The sequence below is a fragment of the Eretmochelys imbricata genome, chromosome 1 (assembly GCF_965152235.1).
Source record: "Eretmochelys imbricata isolate rEreImb1 chromosome 1, rEreImb1.hap1, whole genome shotgun sequence".
Taxonomy (NCBI): domain Eukaryota; kingdom Metazoa; phylum Chordata; order Testudines; family Cheloniidae; genus Eretmochelys; species Eretmochelys imbricata.
The window spans coordinates 256,615,513-256,641,210 of NC_135572.1; the positions used below are offsets into that span (position 1 = coordinate 256,615,513).

The following is a 25,698-nucleotide window of genomic DNA, read 5'->3' on the forward strand; positions in this document are numbered from 1 at the left end:
TCAGTAGGTCTGGATTTCCTGTGGGATGACTTCCATCAGGACCTGTAGCTTCACCGTCATGGAATCTAAACACAATGCAGTGAAGAGGTGAGAGGAGAAAACACTGTCTGAATAGAAAGCTAGTTTGGGGGCGGGAAAGAGGAAGTTGATTCCATAAATGAAAACTAGGGTGATCTCTGTCCAAAGAGTCCCCCAGCACGCCTTCTACAACACCTCTTCGACAGAATTAGTGAAAACTGCACCAAGGACCAACTCCCCTTTGCAACCCTCTGTCTTAAACCGCCACCTTAAAGTATTCCTATGTGGTTTCCAGTGCAGTTTTGTTTGACTCCTATTTACCAGGAGATGCCTAGTACAACGGGGCCCTGATTTATGGCATCAAGGTGCTGCTGTAACAGAATAATACATATGATTTGCAACCTGTTGCATAAAAGAGGTCTTGTGTGTGCTTTTTCTGGAGAACTCTTCCTTATTTCCCAAATAGGCCTGATGGTGGACCAGGACAACAGATCCTCAGATGCATGGTGATAAGTTGTAAGAACCTGAATCGGACAGAATATGACTAGTGGATCAAGGGTGAGGAGATAATTGTAGTGCTGTCTAGCCTACTGCTATCGACAGTGGTTGGAAGGGTAATGATGTTTTTTAATCCTAGAATTGGATGTTTGTGGTGAGTCACTGCTAGTGTATGCATAATTTTGCATAGGAATATGCAAGCCTCACTCTTTGCTTTAAAATATCCCTGATTCACAATTACAGCATGGGGCAGCGGTCACTTGCTGGTTTGAACTAGAGTAAATGGTAGATTCTCGGTAACTTGAAGTCTTTAAATCAAAATTTAAATCAAGTAACTGAGGCAGAGGTTAGGGCCTGTGACACCAGTGCGTGGGTGAGGTTTTGTGGCCCGCGATGCACAGGAAGTCAGACTAGAGGATCGTGATGGTCCCTTCTGGTCTTAAAGTCTGAGTCTATGAATCTTTTCCTTTTTAAGGTCAGAAAAAATTATGATGATCATCTAGTCTGACCACTTGCATTAACACAGGCCACAGAACCTTAGCAGTGAGATTCCTGCATTAAGGCGTTTGAACAAAAGCCTCTTTTTTAGAAAGACATTCAGTGTTTAGATCTGAAGTTATTGCCTGTACTTACTGAACATTGCACTGCAGCTGGCTGGTATTCTTGATTTCTGAACCACCAGATAGTAGACAGGCAGACCAGTCAGAGTTATGGCACAGCCAATGCCTGTGTTCACAGGGTCTGAATAAAGGGACATTCCCACAATGAAGAGACATATTATTGTGAAAACCAATGGGATGAACAGAGGCACCTAGAAAAGAGAAGAAATCTAGGAAATGGAAGGTCTTTATAAGCAGTCAGCTGGCAGAGCTTGCAGTCATGTACCTAGTAGATTGCTGTCGTTATAATATCGAGCAACATCAAACAAGAAATTTGTACAAAGCACTGAAACTGCGTGATAATGGTTTCACTTTCTAAGCTATAGTAGTCCTGAAAATACCTGAACTTCAGAGGACAGAGAGCTTTATTCTGGTTTGGGGTCCACTTGACTGGATTATTTTTGTACTGAGCTTTGTTTTCTGTTGCAACAAAGCTTACCATAACTGGCCTAAGTTTCAGATTTCTGCTGTTTTACCTGCATGATTTCAGTGGTTTGAGCATTGGCCTGCTAAACCCAACGTTGTGAGTTCAATCCTTGAGGGGGCCATTTAGGGATCTGGGGCAAAAATTGGGGATTGGCCCTGCTTTGAGCAGGGGGTTGGACTAGATGACGACCTGAGGTCCCTTCCAATCCTGATATTCTATGATAACGCCAGTTGAGTGAATCTGGCCTCTTAATGAGTTGTTGTAGCTGAGAGAACTGTGCTGAACATTTGACGTGCATACAGTTTTCATTCAATTGGTTGCATTTTGCAGTGTTGCTGTGCTTGGTGGGAAAGCATCATATGGTCTCTTTCTACACTGCAGCTGTCACTTATTGTAGGTCAGTAGGAGCATTTGCCTGCTCAGATACAAAACTTAAACACGCAAAATCAGTTATGTTTTTCATGTCTTATCACTGCTATTAACTATATCAGTACTGAACTCCTGCAAGCTATGCTAATAGTGACGAGGCTGCAATTGTTGCTATTCTATATGCAGAAACAAACTTATCTAACTCACTATAATTACAATAGTTTGCCATTTGGGTTCCTTGTCTCCAGATGAAACAAACACAGAATACTGGACGACCATTTGATCTAATGCAGTCACTTCTGCCAACCAAGTATGGATGGACATCTCTATCCTTTCACATCTAAACTATTCCTTTTTCAAAATCCCCACATTGTGTTGTTTTATGTGGCTGTCGTTAGCTGGGTCTCCTTGTACCTTGAAGGGCCTTGGTATCTCAGGATGCCGATAACGATGTATCATGAGCCCCAGGGTCACCAGTCCTATGAAGAGCCAGCGTGAAAAGCTATAGAAGTTCAATAGGCCATAGAGATCGCCAATCAACACCATCAAGAAGATCAGAGGCAACTAGGACACAGACAAAAATGCAGTATTATGCACTGCAGTAACACCTAGGGAAGATGCTTCCCCTTTCCACCCCATGTTACTTGTGTAGGTCTTCCAACAGTTATACAGTGCTATTGTCTTATGTTCTTTCAGTCTCCTCAATGGTGCTGGTGTGTTTTCTCAATGTGTGCAGCTATGGTATTAACTAAATCACAGGGCCTCCTATAAGTGAAAAGAGTCCTTACTGTTCAGATTTAGTTTATTTGGGAAACTCTGAGATCCTGTGTTCATAAGAAACCCTGAGCTGAGAAGGGTTTTTTTAAAAAACTTAGTTTCGGAGGAGATTTTAAAGGAACAAATGGGAATTAGATTTCCAGTTCTGACTGACTGTCAATGGGAGTTGGGTGTCAAATTGCCCTTTGAAAAATTTCTCTCTCATGTGAAATAGATGAAACGCCAACCCTTTCCTTTGATGCAAGGTCCACCAAAGCTAGAATTTGGACCCCTCCAGGAAGCACTTTTTTAGTCTCAGGTTACTTGGTTCCACAAGGATCTTTGAAGGGCTTTCTTCTATTATGGTAGCACCAGGGCTGCATTGTGCTAGATGCTGTGTGGAAACAGGTATGCAGCCCCTGTCCTGAAGAGCTTACAATTTAATACGAAACAGGACACAACAACTTTCTGTGACCAACAAAGGAGGGAAGAAAGTGGTGTCCAGGGCTCTGAAATCAGATCACTTGTTGTATAGATTAGTTACTACACAATTGGATTCCAAATAGGAGTTTTTTCTTCTATAAAAATGTGTTCATGTGAATGTAGTACTCCTACAGAGTGGCAGGTTTGATAGTGCTGTCAACTGATATCTTTTGTCTAGGTAATGAATAGCTACAACGTGATACTGTGCACATTTCCCATATGCTGCCACACCAAAGTGTCCCAAACCCTGCTCTGGAGAAGGTACAGTAGTTCAGCCAGCGTACCCAATCTGTTCTTGGGCAGTGGGGGCACTGAATGGTGCCAATTCTGATGGCAGGGGGTTTATGTGGACAGTGGAGAGTCCACTTAAGAATTCCAGTCTGTTGGCATTGTCTGGGCTGTCCCATCTGTTCAGGGCGCGGCAGGTGGGAGTTGTGATCCCTGCTAGTGTCTGGTTAAGAATGACACTTGCCACTAGTTTGCGTAAAACCATTGTATTGCTATTCTCTACCCTTCCCTTGTCTCATTCACCTGCGTTGTCTTGTCTTTTAGGCTACGTCAACACTGTGCAGCACTGCCCACTGCATGCTGGGTACGTGTAGCTACGTGCCATAGTGAAAAATGGGCTGCACCCACCCTGAGGTGTGTAGCTTCATGTGTTGGGGAAAGGCTCTGGTGGGGGCAGGCAACGAGGAAACCTCACTGGTACGGCCTTTCCCTACTGCAGGTATAGGCGCCAACAACAGGGAGCTGGAACAGCCTTTCCCTGCTAACTTCATACAGCCAGTGTCTTTCCCTGTGTGTGTGGGCGGGGAGGCTCCAGCTGCAGGGAGGCAGCAGGCCACTACAGCCCTACAAATAGCCGTGTAGACAGGGAGACATGCTTGGGTGAGTAGAGAGCTTATAAAAGTAGGTCCTCCCATACATACCCACCACACCCTTCAGGTGGGTCTGTTCTCTACTCACCTATGCTGTGCCTCACCAGCTGCACTGCTATTTATACCTGTGCTGGGGGGAGAGGCTACACGGGTATGTACTCTACATATCACCAAAAAAAAGTGTGCAGTGTAGACACACCCGTAGACCGTCAACTGCTTGGGACAGGAGCCGTCATTTACGATACATGTGTACAGTGGAGCTTTAGGTGCTACCCCGTAGTAAACGATACATTTTAATGTTTTATATTATCACAGCCCATTAATGAAATGGGCTGGGGGTGGGGGGGGGGAGATGAGTTCATTCTCTAAGAATGAGAGGTAAAAACCCTCAAACTCAAGCTTCATTCAGAATCCAGAAAGCTCTGCTCACCATTAATAAAAGGGCTGGGAAGGGGGTGTTTCTTTGGCTGTGGATCATGGAGAAGAGTGGAGGCCACTGTCCTTCCCGGGAAGCTGCAAACAACATCCTGTTAGAAAGAAACAGAACTGGATGGAAAAAAGGTAAGGATATTTTGTGAAAAACTTCCATTTTGTACAAAACTTTCAGTGACATTTTGGGATTTTTTTTTAATGAAGATATTTCTGTTTATGCGATTTTTTTCCAAAAAAAAGTTTGTTTTTTGACCAGCTGTAGAAACAAAGATAGATACAATATTGCTCATCACCAGCAGGGGGAACTCATGATATAGTATGTGTGTTTTTTGCAGCTCCCTGGCTCTTGAGTTTCCCCTTAAGCTTCATGTTAGACAATGAAAGAAATCAAATCACACCAGCAAAACGAAAGCCACAAGAGGAATTCCACATAGATGGCAACCTTAACTGTGAAGTGCTCTGATGGCATGATACTTGTTATTGCATTGATATAGCTTTCGCTAGTGATAGGGTGTCTTCAGTCCATTGATTGACATGAATGTTTTTTAGCAGATCAAGGGCTGCAGAAAGTGTATTTGAACTAAAGATTAGCTGGTTTTCGTATGGAAGAGATGTTTGGTTTTTAGAAAGGACAGGCTTTTACCTTGCAGCTGCAAAGATTCCTCCATTCAGAGAACCAAAGCAGGACAGAGCAACTAGGATTGGAATTGCTGAGGAAACGCTCTTAAAAGCTCGATCTACAAAGCTCTGGGGGGAAAATAGAGAACCCAGTTATTCAGGGGCAGTTACCCCGTCTCACATGTCTGTCTCTATAATTGTGCTGGTGGAAAAGCCAGGTTTTATCACCACCTCAAGATAATCCCATCTCCATTATTACTAAGAGGCAAGAGAACTTTACAAGCAGTCCAACAGGTGAGTCATTTCAGAAGAATTGCTGGGAGGCTAAGGCAAAGTTGTCAGTATAAAGAACTTTATATAATGTGATAGCCGGCAAGACTTGGGACTGGGGGGACAAAAAGTGGAAGGGGTAATGGATCATAGAAACCCTATGAAAAATTGGGGGCAAACCCCTACAGTCTAGTGGCTGTAAGTATATTTCTTCTTGCTAAAGAGGACAGAGACTCCTTATGAGATCTATACTATTCCTAGACCATCTCCTTTATACTTCTTCCTTGCCATACGTTTAAACAGGCATTTTCCCTGACATAAGAATCTGCAATCTGTTCCTTCCTTTTGTAACCCTTCTGCCAGGCCAAGTTGACAGCAGCAAGGGCTGGGTTCAGTACAGAGGGGTTCCCTTTCAACAATACAATGCAAAACCGGCTCGAGCCCCCACCCAGTGACGTGGGAAAATTACACACACATCCCTGAATGCCTCAAAGAGGCAATACTTCCCATCTTGCAAGCGCAGAGTCTTGGTATAGCAAAAATCTTTAATACCATGAGGTAAACAACTCAGCATTAAATTGGGAAAACACCACAACTAGGGTTCATAAACATGAACCAGAAGACCCATCCCCAAGCACATTGGGCTGTGTCCTTTCCCTTTGGTTGTTGAGTCCAGCAACCCAAAAGTCACCCCCCCACAGTTTCTGTCCCTGATGAGTGCAGTCCCCGCCAGAGTTCAAAAGTTCATCTGCGGAGTTTATCTCCCAGCCTGGGTGGAAGGAGGGGAGGTATGGGGGCACCTTACGTGCTCTGCTGCTTGTGTCAATGGTTGATTCCCACCCCTCTCCGTGGGGTTCTGCTATAGTCTTCACCGTGAGCCACTCCTCTCCACTAGCCATCCAGCTAGCCGCTCACCAATATGTTTTCAGACACTCTCCCCTGCCCCCCTTAACACAGCTCTCTAGTAACTTCAGCTCTTAAGCCCTGGTCTACACTGGGGGGTGGGGGGGGAGATCGATCTAAGTTATGTAACTTGAATAACGTAAATGAAGTCGATGTACTTAGATCGACTACCATGGTCTCCACTGCGGTGAGTCGACTGCTGATGCTCCCCTGTCCCCTGTTCTGCCTGAGCCTCTCGTTGAGGGAGAGTCCCTCCATCATCAAATGACAAGTACAGTTCTACTGTCCTTGATTCACATAATCAGGATAACACTTTATTACTCCTGCCCCAATAACAGAGACTGGGGATCCCACAGCAGCCAAAGTGACCATTTGGGCAAGCAGTCCCATCGTGCTAGGCAGGGTGGGTGTGCCCATGCAAATGAGATCAGCCCCTGAAGTCCTTTTCCACAGCTCACCACCAGATGTTAGAGTAGAGCCCGTTCTGACTCTGCTTACGTCCTCCCCTCAGCCGAGAATTTGTCGTCCCAACAAATCTCACTCCCTATTATACCAACTCATTGGTTCCCTCCAAAGGGCCTCAGGAAGCCCACTATGGCTTCCACAAGCCTGTATGCTAAATGTATGGGCTCCTCACTAGTCACCCCAGGTGCATCATAAGTTAACCATTTTACTGGTCTTACTACCCTGTCCTGTCTATTAAGAATCTCTGTTGCCGTGGTATGGGGGATATCTTCTTGAGCGACGGATGGAGAGGTTTCATTTGAGGATCCCTTGGCTACTGGCATAGGCCCCTGCATCTCTAGTTCTAACAGTGGAAGGTCCAAGGTGCCCAGGACACCCTCCACCCATATGTCTCCACTGTCCAATAACCCGTGTGTCTCATCACACAGGGGTCCCATTGGTGACACAGGGGTGTCAGTAATGGGCCTAAATACTTTTGCCATGAGGTTTAGGGCTGAGGAGGGGGCACTCTCTTGGTTCAGCTGATCGAGACCGAAATCTTGTCTCCATTCCAGGATACATCATGGTTGTGTCTTCCTCCTCAGACTCACTCTCTGATGTGCTGAATAGGGGTAGGTTAGCTGCAGGGGGCCCGCTGTCCGTGTTGGATGGTGGCTTTGGTCTAGCATTTTTGCTCTTCCCGGTTGCCCTGTTGTGGCCTGTCTCATAAGGGGTGCCTACCAATTCCCCCCACAAGGAGCAAAAGGTTTCTATGCACCGTCTTTATTTGCCCTAGACCCACTTCAGGTGTGATCTCGTAGACCAGCAGATCTCCCAGCTTTTCCATCACCAGGTAAGGTATGGTGTCACCTATCTTGTGTTTCCCAGCAACACCCAAATTTTGCAGCAGGACTCTGTCCCCTGGCTGGAGCTCCTGCGAATGTACCCTAGCATCATATCGACATTTGTTGCATTCTGAGTTCTTCCAAGCCATGGAGGTAGCTAAGTGATAAGCATCCCACAGCTTTTCTCTTAGTCGAGACACATATTGCTAATGAGTTTCATAGCTATCTCCATCCTCCGATACACCAAAGCACAAGTCTATGGGTAATCTTGCTTCTTGCCCAAACATCAAGAGATATGCGGTGACTCCCGTAGCATTGTTCTTTGTGGCGTTGTAGGCATGCACCAGAAATGCAACATGCTGGCTCCAGGTTGCCTTCTGCTCTGGTCACAAAGTCCCCAACATATCTAATAGGGTTCGGTTGAACCTCTCTGCTTGAGGATCACCTTGCGGGTGATAAGGTGTTGTCCTAGACTTTTTAATTCCTGCTATCTTCAGCACCTCCTTCAGAAGGTGACTCTCAAAGTCCCGCCCCTGGTCAGTGTATCCGAACCGGGAATCCATAAACTGAGAAATATTTCTCCCACAATACTCGAGTGACAGTGGTGGCCTTCTGATCACGTGTGGGACATGCCTGCGCATGCTGCGTAAAACAGTCAGTCACTACTAAAATGTTCCCGACATTCCTCTTGTCTACTTCTAAAGACAAGAAATCAATGCATACCAGCTCCAAAGTTTTGCTGCTGGTGATATTCTTCAGATATGCAGCTCTCATGGGCCGAGTTTTCCTTTGAACACATCGAGTGCATATCTCCCACTTCCTGCGAACATTTTCAGCCATCTGGGGCCAATAGAATCTACTACCAATAAGTTCCAGAGTCCTCTCCATTCCTAAGTGCCCAAGGTCGTCATGCAGGGCCCTCATGGCCAGAGCTCTGTACTCTTTTGGCAGCATTAGTTGTGCTCGTTGCTTTTGTAAAGGGTCAGTGGTCATTCAGTGTAGCACTCCCTGAATCAGTTTTAGTTTGGTCCATTCTCTCAATAGTAGTTTACCCTCAGGGTTAGGTGGGACAACTGTAGCTGGGCTTTGCCCCTCCATTTTGGCAAGTAGTGTATCACGAATGTCAATATCTTGCAGCTGCGCTTCTTGCTAGTCAGCCACATTGAGCATGGGCAAGGGAGATTGGTCTAATGCAATATAGTTCACTGAGACAGAAGGCATGCATCCAGGGGGCACGCCCAGAGCTTCTGCAACGCATCCATGAAGGCTCTCATGGGCCTCTGGCTCTCGACGACTCACACTGCAAATAGCTCTCACTCCGGTGGGTATCACAGCAACTTCCAGTGCCTGCAGACGCCTGGACAATGCATCTACATTGCTTTTCCCTGATCGGTATTGAATGCTGAACTCATAGCTAGCCAAGGCGGCCATTTGGGCAAGCAGTCCCATCATGCTAGGCAGGGTGGGTGTGCCCATGCAATCGAGATCAGCCCCTGAAGTCCTTTTCTACAGCTCACCACCAGATGTCAGGGTGGAGCCCATTCTGACTCTGCTTATACTTTAATGGCTCTCTGGCCTCTCCTCCAGTAGCCTCTCTGGTCCCAGATGTGAACTATCTGTGTTACACTGAAAATATCCAATAAAAACAAAAGGACCACACTCACCACAGCCACAGCCTCAGAGGCCAGCACTTCCTCTGCTGTCAGGACTGCGTAGTAGGAGACATTAGTGAGGAGGTACCCTAGAGTAACAATGAGCAAGGACACGATCACGCTCAGCGGGATATTCCTACAATAGAATAAAAACAGCCCCTTTATTGCACCTCTCAACTGACCATCAGGTTTACCTCTATCCCACATGAATATAGTGGAGCTGGTTGGGAATTTGCAACATCGTATTTTTTCACTGAAAAATGCAGATATGTCAAAACCGGAACTTTTGTGGGGAAGGTTTGGTTTGGACAAATTTTGAAATTGTCAAACCATCCCATTTTAACGCTTCCAAAGTGGAAAAATCTGGTTTTCATTGAAATGACTTTTTGTTTAGAAACCTGAGCTAATTATAGAGAAATAAAGGCAAAACAGAACATTTCAAAATGTTAAATGAAATGTTTTTGATTGACCCACAGTGAAACTGTTTTCCCAGTTGTTGGTTCATGAAAATTTGAGATTTCAACTTTTCGTCCCAATTCAGGAAAAGAAAATCTGAAATTTTGAAATTTTGTTACCAGGATGGGAAAACAGTGTCCTGCCCAGCTTTAGCGCACCTGCGTTGCACCTCCTGATTATGACTGTAGGTTGCTGATTATGTAAATGCAGAATCATGAGAATGAGGTTATAGCAAACAATTGTTAAATTCCCTTGTGGTACTTTTTTTCTTGTGGCTGTCCATTCAGACCTTTTTCCAAAATATCCATACTTGTCTCGGGTAGAAGAGAGCTGTGCCTAAAATAATACTCCCTAATCAGGAGGTACTAAAGGCTAAATGTGAGTAGGTCCCCTTTGTCCTCTGTTGCATCAGCAAGACATCCTATGAAGATCCAAAACTGGTAGGCTAAAGCATCTAATGTTAGGTACCCGGTCACTGAGGGAGAATAGCTATGGGAATTGGAGCTCATTTTAGGTCCCTTTTTTAAACCCCTATTTACAATGAGAATAAACCTTGCTGTAAAGGGAAAAATCAAAGAAGCTGTTCATTTGGATCAACCCTAAATATCTCTTTTCCCTTTCTCAGAAAGTCACTTTTTTTTCATCCCTACATATCTACTGGCAATGGGATGAAATTCCTGCCTTGGTGCTCATTAGAGAGACAAGGTGGGTGAGATAATATCTTTTATTGGATCAGCTTCTGTTGGTGAGAGAGAGAGGAGCTTTCGACCTTACAAAGAGGTCAAATAAATGAGATTACCTCACCCACTCTGTCTCTTTAATATCCTGGGACTGACGTGGCTACAACAACAACTGGTGCTCATTGTAACTTTGCTTCAAAGAGGGTTGAGTCAAGCTGTGCTGTACAGCACAGTGTAATAGGCCTTGAGAACACCAACCAAGCCCAATTCTCAGCTAGTGTGGTTATCCTGGGGCTGACCCCATTGGTTAAAAACTTGCGTTTTTCTTTAACGGGGTCAAGCAGAAATTCCGCCCCTTCAACACAGCCTCCTCCACTGAACCATCAGGCTCACTACCACCACGCAAGCCAGGCAACAGGCCTTGATAGGCCGCTGGTCTGCTCCAATATGACAACAGCCGGTATGTGCATAAATGAATTGCACCAAGTCAAATCTTGATATGAAAAATATTTAGGCTTCTATGAACTGGCATGTTGTTGTGCTGAAGTGAGTTCGTGCCCTTTAATAGCTTGTATTATTAAACTGTTCCAGCTGTGGGGCGCGGGAATCGACATTCTCTTCAGTGCTTTGTTTATCTACCAGATATGAATTCAAGCAACTGGCCGTGGTACTCACCTTTCAGGGTTTATGATTTCCTCAGTTACAAAGTTGACATAGAACCTGCAATTAGAAGAGAAAAGTGTCTGGCCCTGAGATTCCATTTCCCATGTTGGGCTTTGAAGAGTGAGATGGAACAGATTATGCATCTGTCACTGTTCCCAAGCTGCATCTGGGTGTTTGCTTCCAGAATAGAAGCATCCTTTCTTAGACCATGTGTCTTACTACATAAATATAGAGAGACTTTCTACAAAGAAAGTCAAATGCCTCCTCGTAAGGGTGGTGGTGAGGGAAGAATCTTTTCCTAGAAAATCAAACTGTTGGGATTGGAGCTCCCTCTATCCCCTGCCCCCCCAATATTAAGGATTTAGATGCTCTGAGTTGTACCCTGCAAAATCATTATCTTTACTTTCTGGACATTAGCTTCCTTTGCAATATTTAAGATAGAGCAGAGGTGCTCTTTGGAGGTCCCCAACATTACTTCATTTGGCACTTGAATGATGTTTTGCCTAAGTAAAATGGTCTTCGTCTAGTCTCTATGGGACAGGTAAACAGCCACTATGATGACTTGGCCATTGCTGATCCAGGGTGCATTTGAATCTGTAACTGCGATGAGACAGGTTCCACACAAGTTCCATACTGTAGCGATTTGAACTCTTTGGGACTTATCTGGCTTTCACCAGTGACTAGAATAGATGTCCAGTATAGATATGGAAGCCTACCATCCTCCATATGCAAACATTCCTGAGTAAAAAGCCAGAGGCAGCTTGTCCAGAGCCAGCGAGCTAGTGTCAAAAGCATTCTGGAAATTCTCATAGTGACCTGAGAGGAGATGGAAATACAACAAATAAATCTGATGGTCTCTCTGAGAAGTTGGTGCTAAGAATTCAACCAGCAAAGCCACTGCTGTAGCTCAGAGAGACTCTACAGAGCCAGGCTAAAATGACTCCTCAAATTTCAAAGATTGTTAAGGACAAAATTGATCATGATCATCGAGTCTGACCTCTCACATAACAAAACACGCAGATTTTCACCCCGTAACTAATGCAGCCCCACCCGGTAACTTGGGGTTGAGCTAGAGCACGTCTTTTAGAAAGAGATCCCATTTGATTTTCAAGGGTGAAGAATCCACCATATCCCTTGGTAATCTGTTCCAGGGATTAATTACCCTGACTGCCTGACCTTACTTCCTGCCTGAATGTATCTAGCTTCAGCTTCCAGCTGTTGGATCTTATTATGCCTATGTCTACTAGATTAAAGATGCCTCGCTGATCCAACATCAGCCTGTACAGAAATACTATTTTTAAACGATGTGCAATCCATCCATGTCAGAGCACTGCTGCAACCTGAATGTGCCTCCATTTCACACTTCTCAGAAAGAAAGACAAGTCCAAACCTGCATTGAGCTGGCATGGAACATCCCAAGGCCCGCATCATCCGCTGGGCTAGCAAGTGATTCAATGACATGCAGCCTTCGTCTCCTTCTCCCCGGGAAGGGGTATTAGCCAACGCCCATCCTAGGGGAGGTAGGAGCAATGCAGCCACGTACCTGTTGTGTGACCGAGGGGCTGGGAGGGGGTCAAGCACTATGGTAAAGCACCTATTTTCACTAAGTGCCTTGGCGGTTGCAGTTCATGTTCTGCGATGCTGTACTTCCCATTTCATTGCTGCTCCTGAGAGGGTAACGTTTAAGGCGGTTGCTTGGCACACATGGACTAAACAGTGGGGTGTAGGGAGATGTGTCTGCATGTTGACCATACTGCTGCCATTTCAGATGTTCTTGTCAGGCACTGCCTAGCTTGGCAAGTGACCAGAAATCCATTCAAACAACGCAGCCTACTTTGGAAAGGCTGTTTGGATTTGGCTTCCTTGGGAGATGAAAGAAGAGCAGAAGGACAGTGCAAGAGAAATGGGCTGAGGGCAGGACGCAGGTAAGCGTGGTTTTTTTTTCCAGTAGAGGTTTTTCTCCTGGCTAAAATTCTCAAGCCCTCTTTCTTTTTCTGGTCTCTCTCTTGCTGACTCTGTTCTCCACTTTCTATCTCCCTTCTCATCTGTCTGTGGCTCTCCCTAGGACTCCCCTACCTCTGCCTGTCTCCTGCTATTATCCCCTTCCTGTCTGATGTCACACACAGGCTGCAATTGTCTTACCTTCAGTTAGCGCCATCATCCCAGGGACAATAATCAGGCCAATGGTGACCATCTTGAGGACTGCGAGAACTGTCTGTATATTTGCAGACCAGCTGACACTCCAGCAGTTCAGAGCAATGATTAAGGCTTGGAGGGAAGGAAAAGAAGCAGAAGAACAGTGTTATTCATGTTTCAGAGTAACAGCCGTGTTAGTCTGTCTTTGCAAAAAGAAAAGGAGTACTTGTGGCACCTTAGAGACTAACCAATTTATTTGAGCATGAGCTTTCGTGAGCTACAGCTCACTTCATCGGATGTTATTCATGTAGACTGAAATCTAAGTCGAAGGCTTTAAGTAAAGAGTCTTGGCAGGGGGTTGGACTAAATGACCCAGGCAGTCCCGTCTAACCCTACAGTTCTATGGTAAATGGCAAGGTATGGATGTGTGGGGAGGTGTTTAGTTGAGGTTCAATAGGAAATAAGATTGGCGCCTGTCCTGTTTAACATCTTCATGAATGATCTGGAATAAAGTGTAAGCACACTGGCAGGTTAATTATGTTTTTAGAGGATACTGAAGTGTGACATGTTGAAAACACCAGTGAGGATAGAAAAACATTAGCAACTTGAGGAGGAAATAACTAAGATGAGATACAAATTCAAAAATACAGCTGTCTAAAATAATCCCAAACCCTGATATTCAGGGCTGAGGAAAGCTGGAAACCGGCTGCACAGGTTTTCAATATTGTTGGAGTTTCATGCATGCTGGCAATGCCCTCCAGAAGGAGGGAAGTGATAGTCTCTCTCTATGGCCCCAAAGAGCCTACTTGCAATATACTGAATTCACTTCCGGGCAGGGCTAGTGTGGGGTCACTATTTTGTCCTATGACCCCTCATCTTGGAAGTTCCTCTTCAGGGAGCCTGGTATTGATGTTCCCCACAATGGGAGCTTTACGTTCAGGGGGAGTCCAGTACTGGGACAGTTGTACAACTCCCATATCTTAAACCACTGTAAAGTGGTCTAGACAAAGTCCTCATCCTCTTGTCAAACACAAGGGGATAGGCTAGCTGACCTGACAGGTGCTTTTAGTCTCTAGTTTCTGGGAATGAGTGCATGTGTTTGGAACTTCGTAGTGTAATATCTCGCATGACCCCAGAGTGCTAAGCCTGTTGCTTATGATGAGACAGATAGGTGTCCTGTTGTAACGGAACATTACACCCAAGGAGGGGTTTGACTCTTGTTCTTTATGGGCAAGATTTTCAGACTCTCAAACGTGAGTGAGATGTTCAATCTCCATTGAAACAAAGGGATCTGGGCCTCTAACTGCCTTACACTACTTTGAAAATACTGTACCAGCCTATATGCTTTATGTACACAATGTGTCCTTGGCCTCTACTGTGCTAGCTTTGGATTTGTTTGTTTGTACTGGAACACCCGGAGGCCCCAGTCAGGATTGGGGCCCTGTTGAACAGGCACTATACAAACACATAGGAAGTGACACTTCCTGCCCCAAGAAAATTAAATGCCCCCCTTAGCCTAATGGAGGTAAACACTGACTGGATTGAGAGGGTGTGGTTGCAGGATTTTGATGATTTAGCACAGTAGCCTAGCTAGGAGTGGAAATTTGGATGGACCCTGACTTTTGGGTGGATGGGCAATGACAGACTTTACTAGCTCAGCTTCTCCGCTGACGCCATGCCATCTTCCTAGCCCTGGTGCCTCCAGACACAGGGCTTCACCTGCTGAGCTGGGCACATGCATAGGACCAGGACCCCACCCCCATGCTCTAGTGTGGGTAGCTGCTGGGGTAAAAGAGGTTTTCCCCCGCCCCCTTTGGGCTGACACTCCCCACATTCCTTAGGGCAGAGGGGGGATAATAGGCACTGACACTCCACCTTCATTTGAGCAGAGTCCAAAGGCTATGCCCTTCCCTCCCCCACAGGATACCCAGCCAGGGAAACAGGTTCCCTGAGCCTCACCATCTTGGGAAGAGAGTTTATCCAAAGCGGGGAGGGAAAACTGGGGAAGGGGGGCTGGATGGGGGAGGGCAGAGGCCAAGGGCCAGAGTTGGGAGGAAGGGACAGGATCCAGGGTGCTGCAGGACATGGGTGAGGCAGCAAAACTGGGGGCATAGCAGAGCCTGGAGCTAGGGGCACAGGGACGGGACTGCAGTGCATGATGAATCAGGGGCCCGCCTCCCTCCACCTGCTCCAGCCTGCTTTTACTGCTCAGCGGGCACTAGAAGATGAGGCTGCCGGGGGTGCACAGGCTACGGGTGCTCCCATGGGGTGGAGGGGGGCCCTGCAGAGGCTCAAGCTCCGCCCACCCCTCCTGACCTCGGCTCAGTGTCGTCCACCCGCCCAGCTGTCTCCCTCTGTCCTTCCGGCACTGCAGTGTCCATGTATCCTGCACTGCGTGCCGCTGCCCCAGTCTCCAGTGCCCTGCTTGTGCCCAGCCCAGTCATGTGCCTAAGTGCGCAGCCTGGCTCAGTTCTGGGCCCAGTGCTAGCTCCACCGAGATCTGCCCCCAGGAGGCACACCCCCTACCTGGGATGCCTCACCCCCTCTCAGCCTGGGGATCTGGGGGGCTCCAGCCCCGTGCGTGCTCCATCCTGGATTTCAGGTGCCTGAGTGATGCTGAGGTGGGTGTGGAGGCTAAGTGGGTGGGCCGCAGCCCGCCTATGACTATGCCCCTGATTTACTATAAGGAGGGTGACGTTACAGATAAATATTTATAGAGCAGCCCATTGCTTTGTATGGGGCTTGACAGACATAGAAACGGACAAACCTTGCTGACACAGACAGAAAATGAGGTAGGGAGGAATCCTACCAGGAATAGCCAGTCAAGCCTGCTCTTTTCCCCTTCCCCACTTTTACTTTGATTGTTTCTGAGGGTTACTCACAGATGCCAGTGGTGGTAACTAGCTTCACAGCCAGGGCAGGGGCATGGCAAGGGGCGAAGAGAGGCTCAATTAAGTAACGACCAAAAGCCAAGGACACCACGGCAATGTTGGCAGGACTGGAAAGCAAAACAGAAATTTGAAGCATGTTAGCCAGAGGAAAACGCTTATTTTTTCCCTTCTCTATCCAAATATCTCCTCTCCTACCACCTTTCCTTCCTTCCTTGGCCCACTCATCTCCTTCATCGGATGCCTTCTAGGGGTGCCATCATCTCATACTAAGGAGATTTGGATACTGTCTGACTGTAGCCGGAGTCCAAGAGTCCTTGAACTCTTTTCCCTTGGATCATCACCGGTACTGTCAATTTGAGAGGTGCTATTTTCTGGGTCCAGCCCGGGCTATACTCTATAAGAGTGTATTATTTCTTTGTGTCCTGTCTGCCCACAGGAGTGGCAAGTCACTGGGCTGACACCTTTCTTAGCTGGGGGCAAATTTGGCTGCGGAGTAGAGACTAGGACCTACTTTGCAGGTCCTACTTCAGCTCCTTGAGATGTCTGATGGTCCCATTGGTGATATAGTGTCTGAGCCCAACCCCTAGGCCCCTTGTGGTTCCCATGGTCTGGAGGCTAGACTGATTGTTTTGGAGAATGTTTCGTGGATGTTACCATTCTGAGGTTGGCCTCCCTGGTCTCTCTCAGGGCTGTCCTGCGCAGATTTGAAGCGATTTCTGTTTCTAGCAACCATTTGGCTGCTAGAAAGTTCTCCATTAACCGTACTGCATCTGACAAGGTCCCAGCGTGGTGCCATTATACCCCCACTCTGCCTTTTGAGGGCAATATCCTTCTAAATTGTTCAGTCACAATTGACTTAGCAACCTGGGCCCTGGACTGTTCTTCTGGGTGGAGTCACTTCCAATGGTGTTCCTTCAAACACTAGGCTACTGTGCAGGGTCTGACATCCGTGGGATAGGTTTTGAGTCTAAAGCTTTGAGGGTGGGTTGCCTCAGAAGTGTCCAAATAGTCCAAAATGGTGGACTTAACTTATTTATAGTCCTTAGCCTGCTCGGAGTCCAGGTTATGGTTGGTCGCCTGGGCCAGGTCCATTGAGAATGGAACCAAAATCAAAGCCCACTGCTCAGGAGCCTACTGGGAGGCTAGGGCTACTCTCTTGGCGGTACTTGAAAAGATGTCAGGATCATCGTCCAGCCCCATATTGGTTAGCTTCACGGGCATTGGTGGGGGACTCACCTTGGTGGAAGTGTGCCCCACAGGGATGCCTGGAGAGCGTAAGATTGGCACTATGTTGTATCTTCTCCTTGTGGAACTCCTGCTGCTGGGTCATCAGCTCCCTCAGCAGCTTTTGCTGTTGCATTGTTTGGAGTTGCTGTTGGATGATCCACTGCTGCAGAAATTGCTCCCGGAGCCGCTGTTGCTGAGTTGCTTGCAGCTTCTGCATCTCAGCTAACCACTTACAGCACTGTTGGGTTCCATCTGGCTCAGAGCTGCTGAGCTCTATCCCATTCTCTGTTGATGTTTTTTTGTTTTCCTTATATCAGACATAATTTATCTGCATTGTCCATCACTTGTGGTGGGGAGGGGGTCCTTGAGTCCTTATCAGACTGTGGTTTGGGTTGGTTCCTTTCTGACACTGAGATGATGTCTACAGTACCACTTATTTTGGTATAACTTGTATCGCTCGGGGGTGCGAATAAGCCACCTCCCTGAGCAATGTAAGTTACACCAACCTAAGTGCTGGTGTGGACAGCGCTATGTCAGTGGGAGAGCTTCTCCCACCGACATAGCTACTGCTGCTTGCGGAGGTGGATTTATTATGCAGATGGGAGAGCTCTCTGGCATGGTGCAGCTGCACCGCTGCTAGTGTGGAGTAACCCTGAGTCCTTCCCCTGCTTGGGCTAGCAGAAACAAGAGTCTCTCCCAGAACAGAGAGTTCCTTTCCCCTCTCAGAGGGCAGGGAGGAATGAGGTAAAGGAAGAAAGGGTGGGGGGAAAGATGCTCAGTTTCTCGATCAGTCAGTCCCTCACCCCTTTGGGTTCTGGCTTGTCTGTAGGCTTTGTATTATCCTGATCAGGGTTGGAGTCCTTCCTTAGACTCCCCACTTTTTTGGTAACACCTGGTCCATTCTTGGTCCAAGCAGTCTCAGGGATTTCTGGCTCAGTGCCTATCTCCTTTGCTGATCTGTCCCTGTAATCAGCTGCCTGAGGCACAGCCATCTTCTCCTGTAACCATCCCTTCATGTGGCAGGCCTTCCGTTTAAGCTTCTTCCCTTCAAGCAGAGCAAGTCTTTCAGGCGTGTCTAGTTAGGGCTTACCGAGCTCAATAGCTCACTCCTTAATAGGGTGCGGATGCGCCCCCTCACAGAGAGAAAAACATCCACAGATTTCTTTTAACGCTGGTGAAAGTTGAAGACCTGGAGACGGTCTTCCCAGAGCACAGGTGGTACTTCAGCTTTGTCTGTTCTCTTTCCCACTCTGAGACTGGAGGAAATAGGATTTTTCTGGCTGTGGGAGGTTAGGGACAATGAATGTCTTTTCCTGCAACAGTAAGGATATGTATTCCTGTACTCTGAGTGGGGTGTGTGATTCCCTGCTTGCTGAGATTTAGCCACGCTCGCTCTCAGTGAGCTAGCCCACTAAAAATAGCAGTATGGGGCTAGCCACCCTGATTGCAGTCCTGTCTGAGATGTGACGTATGTACTCAGGACAGCTAGCCGCTCACGCTGCTGTGAGGACGCTATTTTTAGCATGCCAGCTTGATCAGAGCTAGCATGAGTATGGCTACTCAAGTGCGGAGGTGTAATTCCTACCTGAAAGTGCCTTAAGGATGCCCTCTTTGCTCTCCAGCTGAGAAGGGTTATGGACCTGGGTTGAATTTCTCCCCAGCCCCTCTTTTCAGAGAACTTAATACTGCTGGAAGTTGCCAGCTGGCAGCTTTGGAAACTGAAGTTCTTCATGCTTGCTTGCTCTGCAGCTGTGTAAGCTTCACACGTTGCCCCACCAATGTACCTGAAGAGCCCACCACAAGGCGGAGGAGGGGAATTGTCTTCATAGGCCACCCAGCATTTCTGCTGAGACTGGGAGCTGATTGTGTGGACAGTAGTTCTTGCAATTTATTTATTGTACTTATGTCCCCGGTTAGCATAGTATCTGGGTGCCTCCCAACCTGTAATGTACTTGTCCTCATATCAACCTGAGGAGGTAGGGAAGTACGAGTATCCCCATTTGACAGAGAGGGCCTGAGACACAGTGTCATGCAGAAAATCTGTGATGGAGCAGGGTATCAAACCCAGGTCTCCTGAGTTGAAGGCTCGTGCCCTACCCGCTGGACCATCTTTATTTTGTGTAGGAAATGGGTTTATGCTAGTAACACATCACCATGAGGTTGCTGAAGAGCCATTAGAGTGGGACTGTTTTTCAATTGCTGCTTGCCTAGGTAGGGATTTGAACTGGTAACCTTGAGGTGAGGGGTCTGAGGCCTTCTCCCCAATCACAGAAAAAGAGCTAGAGAGCACACACAGTGCGGTGACTTATAGTGCCAATGAAATAAAATGCATTGTGGGGCAGTGGCTGTGCACACTCCACCCCCTACCAGTGCTCTTCTTCCCAACCCCTGCTCCCTCCAGAGCTGAAGGTATCACTCAGGAACTGGGGCTGCTTTGCTGATGGGGGTTATGTAGAATCTAGACAGATGGATAGATGGGCACGAAAGGATAGTTCAGACCCCATTTCCATTCAGCCTGTGACCCCTCTCATTTTTTTTTATGGCCATAAACACAGGCAAGGTTAACAGGCTAAACAATGTGGTTTTTAAAAAATATTTATTGTACCCTTTGAGTAGAGGGTTGGTTACTTTGTCCCAGTTCTGCAGGGGTTCAGTTGTGTAAGCTGTGATCTCATTCTCCATGGGGGCAGACCTCATGGCCAAGCCCAGTTGTGCTGTGGCAGACATTTCTGTTTATCCAGCAGCTATTGGAGATGGGGGGTGGGTTGGAGAGGAGGAGGTCACATATCAAACAGATTTCTAAGGAGCATGGAGCCTTTTTCCAGAAAACCCAGCTGTGTTGGCAGATTGCAGGAAAATGTCCATCTGTCTTGTTATCATGTTTGCTACAAGCTGTTCATTGTGTTTCATTTTTTTATTCTTCACCTCATTTTTTTTGACCTTTTACCCTTTCATTTCCCCCCTCTGCCTCCTTCCCCCCCACCTCCATTTCCCTGACTTAAGTTCCCCCTTCCCCCTTCTTTCCCTCTATCCTCCCTCTAGCCATTTGGAAGTCCATGTGTTTGCTACTGTTTTGCATTCACCAGCTGGCTCCTTTAGCCACACCGCTGGAATCTGCCCCAATTAGAGATTTAAAGAGAGGAGACTATAAATGCAAATCAACAATGACATATCACTCCTGACCTTACACACCTATGGAAAGCAGAACTGTTCTTACCGGATCATAACAAATTCAGCCCACAATCTTAAGAAGGCTGGCAAAGGCCCAAGGGTTTCTAGGAGGTAGATATAATGGCCTCCAGATTTTGTGATGCTTGTTCCCAGGTCTGCATAAGATAGAGCGCCTAGACAGAAAATAAGGAAGGGAAATTATTTATTTATCTTAAGGTAGTCCCTACGGACCCTAAACACACAAACACACAGTGGCAGTCCCTGCCCTGAAAAAGGAGGAGAGGTACTGGCTGTGACCTCTCCTGCTCCCCTCCCACTAGAAAGGCCAGAAATGAGCGAGACTTTCCCTCTCTCTGCTCCCACTATGTCTGGGGGTGGGAAAGAGGGGTGTCTGGCTTCCCCTTGTGTTGTGCCCTTGGCCTACCTGCCCCCTGGAGTCCCTCCTGATGACTGGAGGGGTGCAAGTTGCAGAGCACTCTGAAGTGTTACACTTTAACTGCCTCATGTAGACCCTGGTAGCGTGTGCTAAATGGTACCTCGTTCACCAGCAGGGTCTATACGCGGCAGGTAAAGTGCAACCATTCAGAACATTTTACCTGCCTGTGGCTTAAGCAGTGGATCTAGTGCCCCAGGCCCTAGAGGAAACTTCTGCTGCTTTATACCCTGTCCAACCTTGACTGTGCAGATTGAACATGTGCCACAGGACTGGCAGAGAACAACCTGCTGCTAAATATGAATTGCAACAAAGCAAATATATAGCAGACTCCTATAGCTTTACTGACAGGTTTCGGAGTAGCAGCCGTGTTGTTAGTCTGTATTCACAAAAAGAAAAGGAGGACTTGTGGCACCTTAGAGACTAACCAGTTTATTTGAACATAAGCTTTCATGAGCTACAGCTCACTTCCTCGGATCTGATGAAGTGAGCTGTAGCTCACGAAAGCTTATGCTCAAATAAATTGGTTAGTCTCTAAGGTGCCACAAGAACTCCTTTTCTTATAGCTTTACTGTGTCTGTGATTTGTTTTTAGTGACACACACCCATGCCTATGTATGTATATGTGTGTGCTTAACTGCTTTGATGCCCCAGTGCCCTCTACACACCACCTGCCACTGATTACATATGAGATATCAGCGAACTTTTCATTGTACTAATCATCTGTTTATCCCCTGGGAAGGACAAGAGCAAACAAAGGTAGGAACATTGAGGATGCTGAAATGTGAAGTCTTACAACACGCCTTTATTCTCTTAAATCCTTCACATTCACTATATAATGACCCCTTTTTCCTTTCAAATAGGGTGCATTTCCTCTTGCTTGTTTTATGGGTTCACATTTTTCACTGGATTGTTTGTCTGCGCTGTCAAGCGGGCTTGAGCCACATCCAGGCTGTGGTGTTATGTAAAGGCAGGCAAAAGGCTGGAACTCAGCAAGTTTGTGCTGTGGTGATACTTTGTGCTAAGATTATTAGTATTTATTATACAGCGGCTAATGTGGGCTTGGCATTACACAGCAGCAGGACCCTGAGCCAGTGGTGGGGTTCATTAAATGTGCCAAAAAATTCTGACTCGGCATTAGAATGCCTAAGCTGTCTTCAGAGTCCTGGAGAGGACAGCTGCAGACTGAGTACAAATAACTAGTGCTCAGTTTGTCCCCTGGCTGTGGCCTGCCATCTCAGCACGGTTCCTAAAGAATATGTTACCAGACTATCTTAACCGGGGACTTCAGTTCCCCAAGGGACTGGGCATCCCAGTGAGCTAATGAATGAGCATTTTGTATCTGGAAGCATATGTTCAAATCCTCCTTTGGTCCCAGATGAAAGATTTTTTTGTTTTGTTTTTCTGGCTTGCTCTAATCTGTGGAGAGAATTTTTGTCTATATCAGAGGGGCTGTTCTAACATGAAAAGACACTGACTTCAATGAGCTTTGGATCAGCTCCAAAATTGCCACTTAACTGAAGGCTTCACTTTACAGCTACGATTACAAAAAAAAAAATAATTTTTTTTACTGACGTTTCTAGTTATTTTAAACTACAAACCGCCAAGCTATTCTGCCATCTTACCCCCATTAGAGTTCTCTGTACTACACAACTAGTGCAAGGAAGTGGGGGAGCTTTGCCCCTCTCCCTGCACACCTTCAGTTACAGTTGGAACTTGATTTCTGTGTTCCCAATTAGTAGTTTTAAGGAGAAGGCATAAAACCAAATAGAGTTCTTTAAGGTTCAAGCCTTCAGCGTGGTTACACGATTTAGTTTAGTAGAGGACTGTGAATGACATAATGAATGATACAATTATACTTTATTTAAAATAAAACAGTTAGTTAAAGCAAACAGGCATCACACTGTGACTATACACTGCATTGATACTCATGCTTTAAGATACACCTGGACCCTCCCTGGATGGTAAGAATGGCTATCCTATAATCCTTTCTCTAACGATTCCTTGCTGGTAGATGTGTGCACTTAATTTAAAAATAGGATGCTACCCTCTTTATAATCACTAATAACACCCAAATTAATTAGCATAAAGCCTGCCCTTTACCATATCTATATTTTTACTGCCATAATTAAAATACCCTCTTCTACTCCCTCATTGGCTATTTAATATTGAACTCATCTTTAATGAACAGCTGTGGAAATGCTGCCATAGTAGTAACTATCATTATATAGAGAGAGCATTTTCCATAACATTAACATTTTATCTAAAACACTTGTAAATTCCAGGGAGGGTCAACAATGTTTACCCCAGGTTCTAATTTACCTCTGACTTGTCTCGTTTCACTTCACTTCACTCATATTTTACCAGGCCTCGCTTGACTATTGTCAAGCCTATTTTTAGGAAATAGGTTATTGGGCCTATTTATGTTTCTATATAACATAATCAAGCATCGTCTGTATAAGCAACAGGTCTCTGCACCAACCCCATGCTGGCAAGTATGGAAGACTGAGATAGACTATGGAGCCATGGGAACTGCATATATAGAGATCCAGTGGACCATTACCCCAGGCACATGGTGGCTGCAAAAACATCTCTGCTCAAACTATTGAAAAGTCTGTGATCTCATCTGAATCCTTTCTACTAGGTTCCCTCTGGGGATCTCAAAACAAGCTTCAGGGGTGCAGCCCTGCTTTCCAGCTTAAGGATTCAAAGAGGTTAAGGGTATTGACATGCTGATCGAGTATCAGATTCAAGATTCGGATCTATGGGTAGGGGCAGCAGTACTGGGGCCCAGGTACAGCTAGCACCTCTTGAATGCCTTCCACTCCCTGTGGAGTCTTATTACCTTCCCTCACTCCTCCTCTTCTTCCTCTCCTTCCCCCCAAGCCTATGGGCCTGATTCTCCACTGAGTGTCTGGCATCTCGGTGTAGTCTGGTTACTCATACTTAGAGATCTGGGCACAAGCAAACAATACGTATTTTAATAGGGGTAAATGTATAAATCTAGGAACAAAGAATGCAGGCCATGCTTACAGGATTGGGGCCTCATCCTGAAATAAAGTTGGGTCTGCTGGTGGATAATCAGCTGAACATGAACTCCTGTTGAGACACTGTGGCCAAAAGTGTTAATGTGAACCTTGAGTGCATAAAGAGGGGAATGTCAGTCCCTGTAGGCATTATATTCCCTCTGATGTGATGCTGCTGGAATACGGTGTTCAGTTCTGGTGCCCACAATTCAAAATGGATGTTAAGAAATTGGGGAAGGTTCAGAGAAGAGCCACAAGGGCTATAAAATTGCAGTGTAGACATTTGGGCTCAGGCTGGAGCCCCTTCCCCTCATGGGGTCTCAAGGCCTGAGCTCCAGCCTTACAGATTTTTTTATCTCAACAATTGCTTTACATTTTCCTGCATGCCCTTGCAAGGAAAAGGGCTAGAAACTTACTTTAAAAAAAAAAAGGGGGGTGGGGAGCTGAGTTAAGCCTTTAGAATCCCAACCATGTGGGGTTGCCATGGCAGCATGCTTTGTGGGCTCTGAAAGCTGGCTTTTCCCACAGCTCAGAAACCCAGCTAGGCCACCTTGCCTCACAGGCTTTGTGCTGCGGAGCCAAAGTTTTTGAATAGGGTTTGGATTTACAGGACCGGCTCCTCAGCTGATGTGGCTCAGCTGATTGATGCATGGAGCTCCATTGATGCATGGAGCTTAGATTATACAGATTTACATCCGCCAAGGGTCTAGCCCAGGGCTAGCCAAACTGCAGCTCTTTTACAGTTAAAGTGCGGTTCATGGAGCCCCCCACAAGTCCCCCCACCTACCATACTGGGGGTGAGCTCAGGGCTTTTGCCCTGTGGTGGGGTGGTGGGACTAGGGGCTTCTGCCAGCGACGACTGAGAGTGGGGGTGGGGGGGCACAATTTAAAGGTTTGGCCCCCCAACAGCTTGAGTTTCCCCCTCTTACCATCAGCAGCCCCCCCCCCCCACCAGTGCATTGCTTCTGGCTTGTGCCCAGCAGGGAGGGGGATCTCAGGGCTTCAGCCCCACAGGGCACGCCTGATGGGGCTCGGAACTTCAGCAGTAGCGAGGCTTCAGCCCCGGCTCTCAACCTTCTGAAGATGGTTGTATGCGGCTTGCAAGGTCAGTAAGTTTGGCCACCCCTGGTCTAGCCCACAGTACTCCAGGTTATTTTCTACTTAATTGCTTTGCAGTCACTTCACAATGTATTGCTGATATTTCCCCTGTGTTTTCATGTGAAAATCTATACAGCTCTAGAACACACACACATGTTCGGAATGTTGTAACGTTGTTGCTGGCTCACACAGAAGAATTAGAAAAAGCAACTCACCAAACAGAGAGAGAATCCCGCAAGCCAGCCAGACAACCAAGGAGAGACCCACATTGCCGGAGTTTTTCAACACCCCTTTTGGAGCGATAAAGATGCCACTGCCAACGACTGTGCCGATAGTCAGTGCGATGGCCCGCGTCAGGGTGATCTTCTTTCTCAGGAACACTGCCTCCTCCTTCACATTTGACGACTTTCTGCAAAATGCCATCACTCTGTCTGTCTTCTCTGTTTGAGCCCTGCAAGCACAGGTCTTCCTGAGAGCTCTCTAACACCCGTCTTCTAGGATTGACACATCCTCTCCGTTTTTTTTCCCCCCAGCCCTGTACAGGCTTCCCTCCCTCTAAGCTTTCAGGCTGCCAGAGAACGGCCTTGGCTGGAATCCTTTAGGCATAACAAGCATGAAGTGTACAAACAGAAACAGCAAAGTGAGAAGGTGAAAGAGATTAGAATC

At 46.7% G+C, this 25,698-nt stretch overlaps 1 protein-coding gene across 1 annotated transcript; it reads right to left on the reverse strand.

The window, feature by feature from the left end:
* On the reverse strand, positions 1 to 25,455 carry LOC144259321 (cystine/glutamate transporter-like). The gene is made up of 12 exons (XM_077807531.1): positions 25,248 to 25,455; positions 20,523 to 20,649; positions 16,070 to 16,185; positions 13,194 to 13,319; positions 11,768 to 11,867; positions 11,064 to 11,108; positions 9,265 to 9,388; positions 5,164 to 5,267; positions 4,519 to 4,615; positions 2,386 to 2,535; positions 1,150 to 1,327; positions 1 to 65 (listed from the first exon to the last, which is right to left on the reverse strand). Exons 1-12 carry the CDS (start codon positions 25,453 to 25,455, stop codon positions 1 to 3), a joined length of 1,440 nt encoding a protein of 479 aa, XP_077663657.1.
* Positions 25,456 to 25,698: the final 243 nt, after the last annotated feature.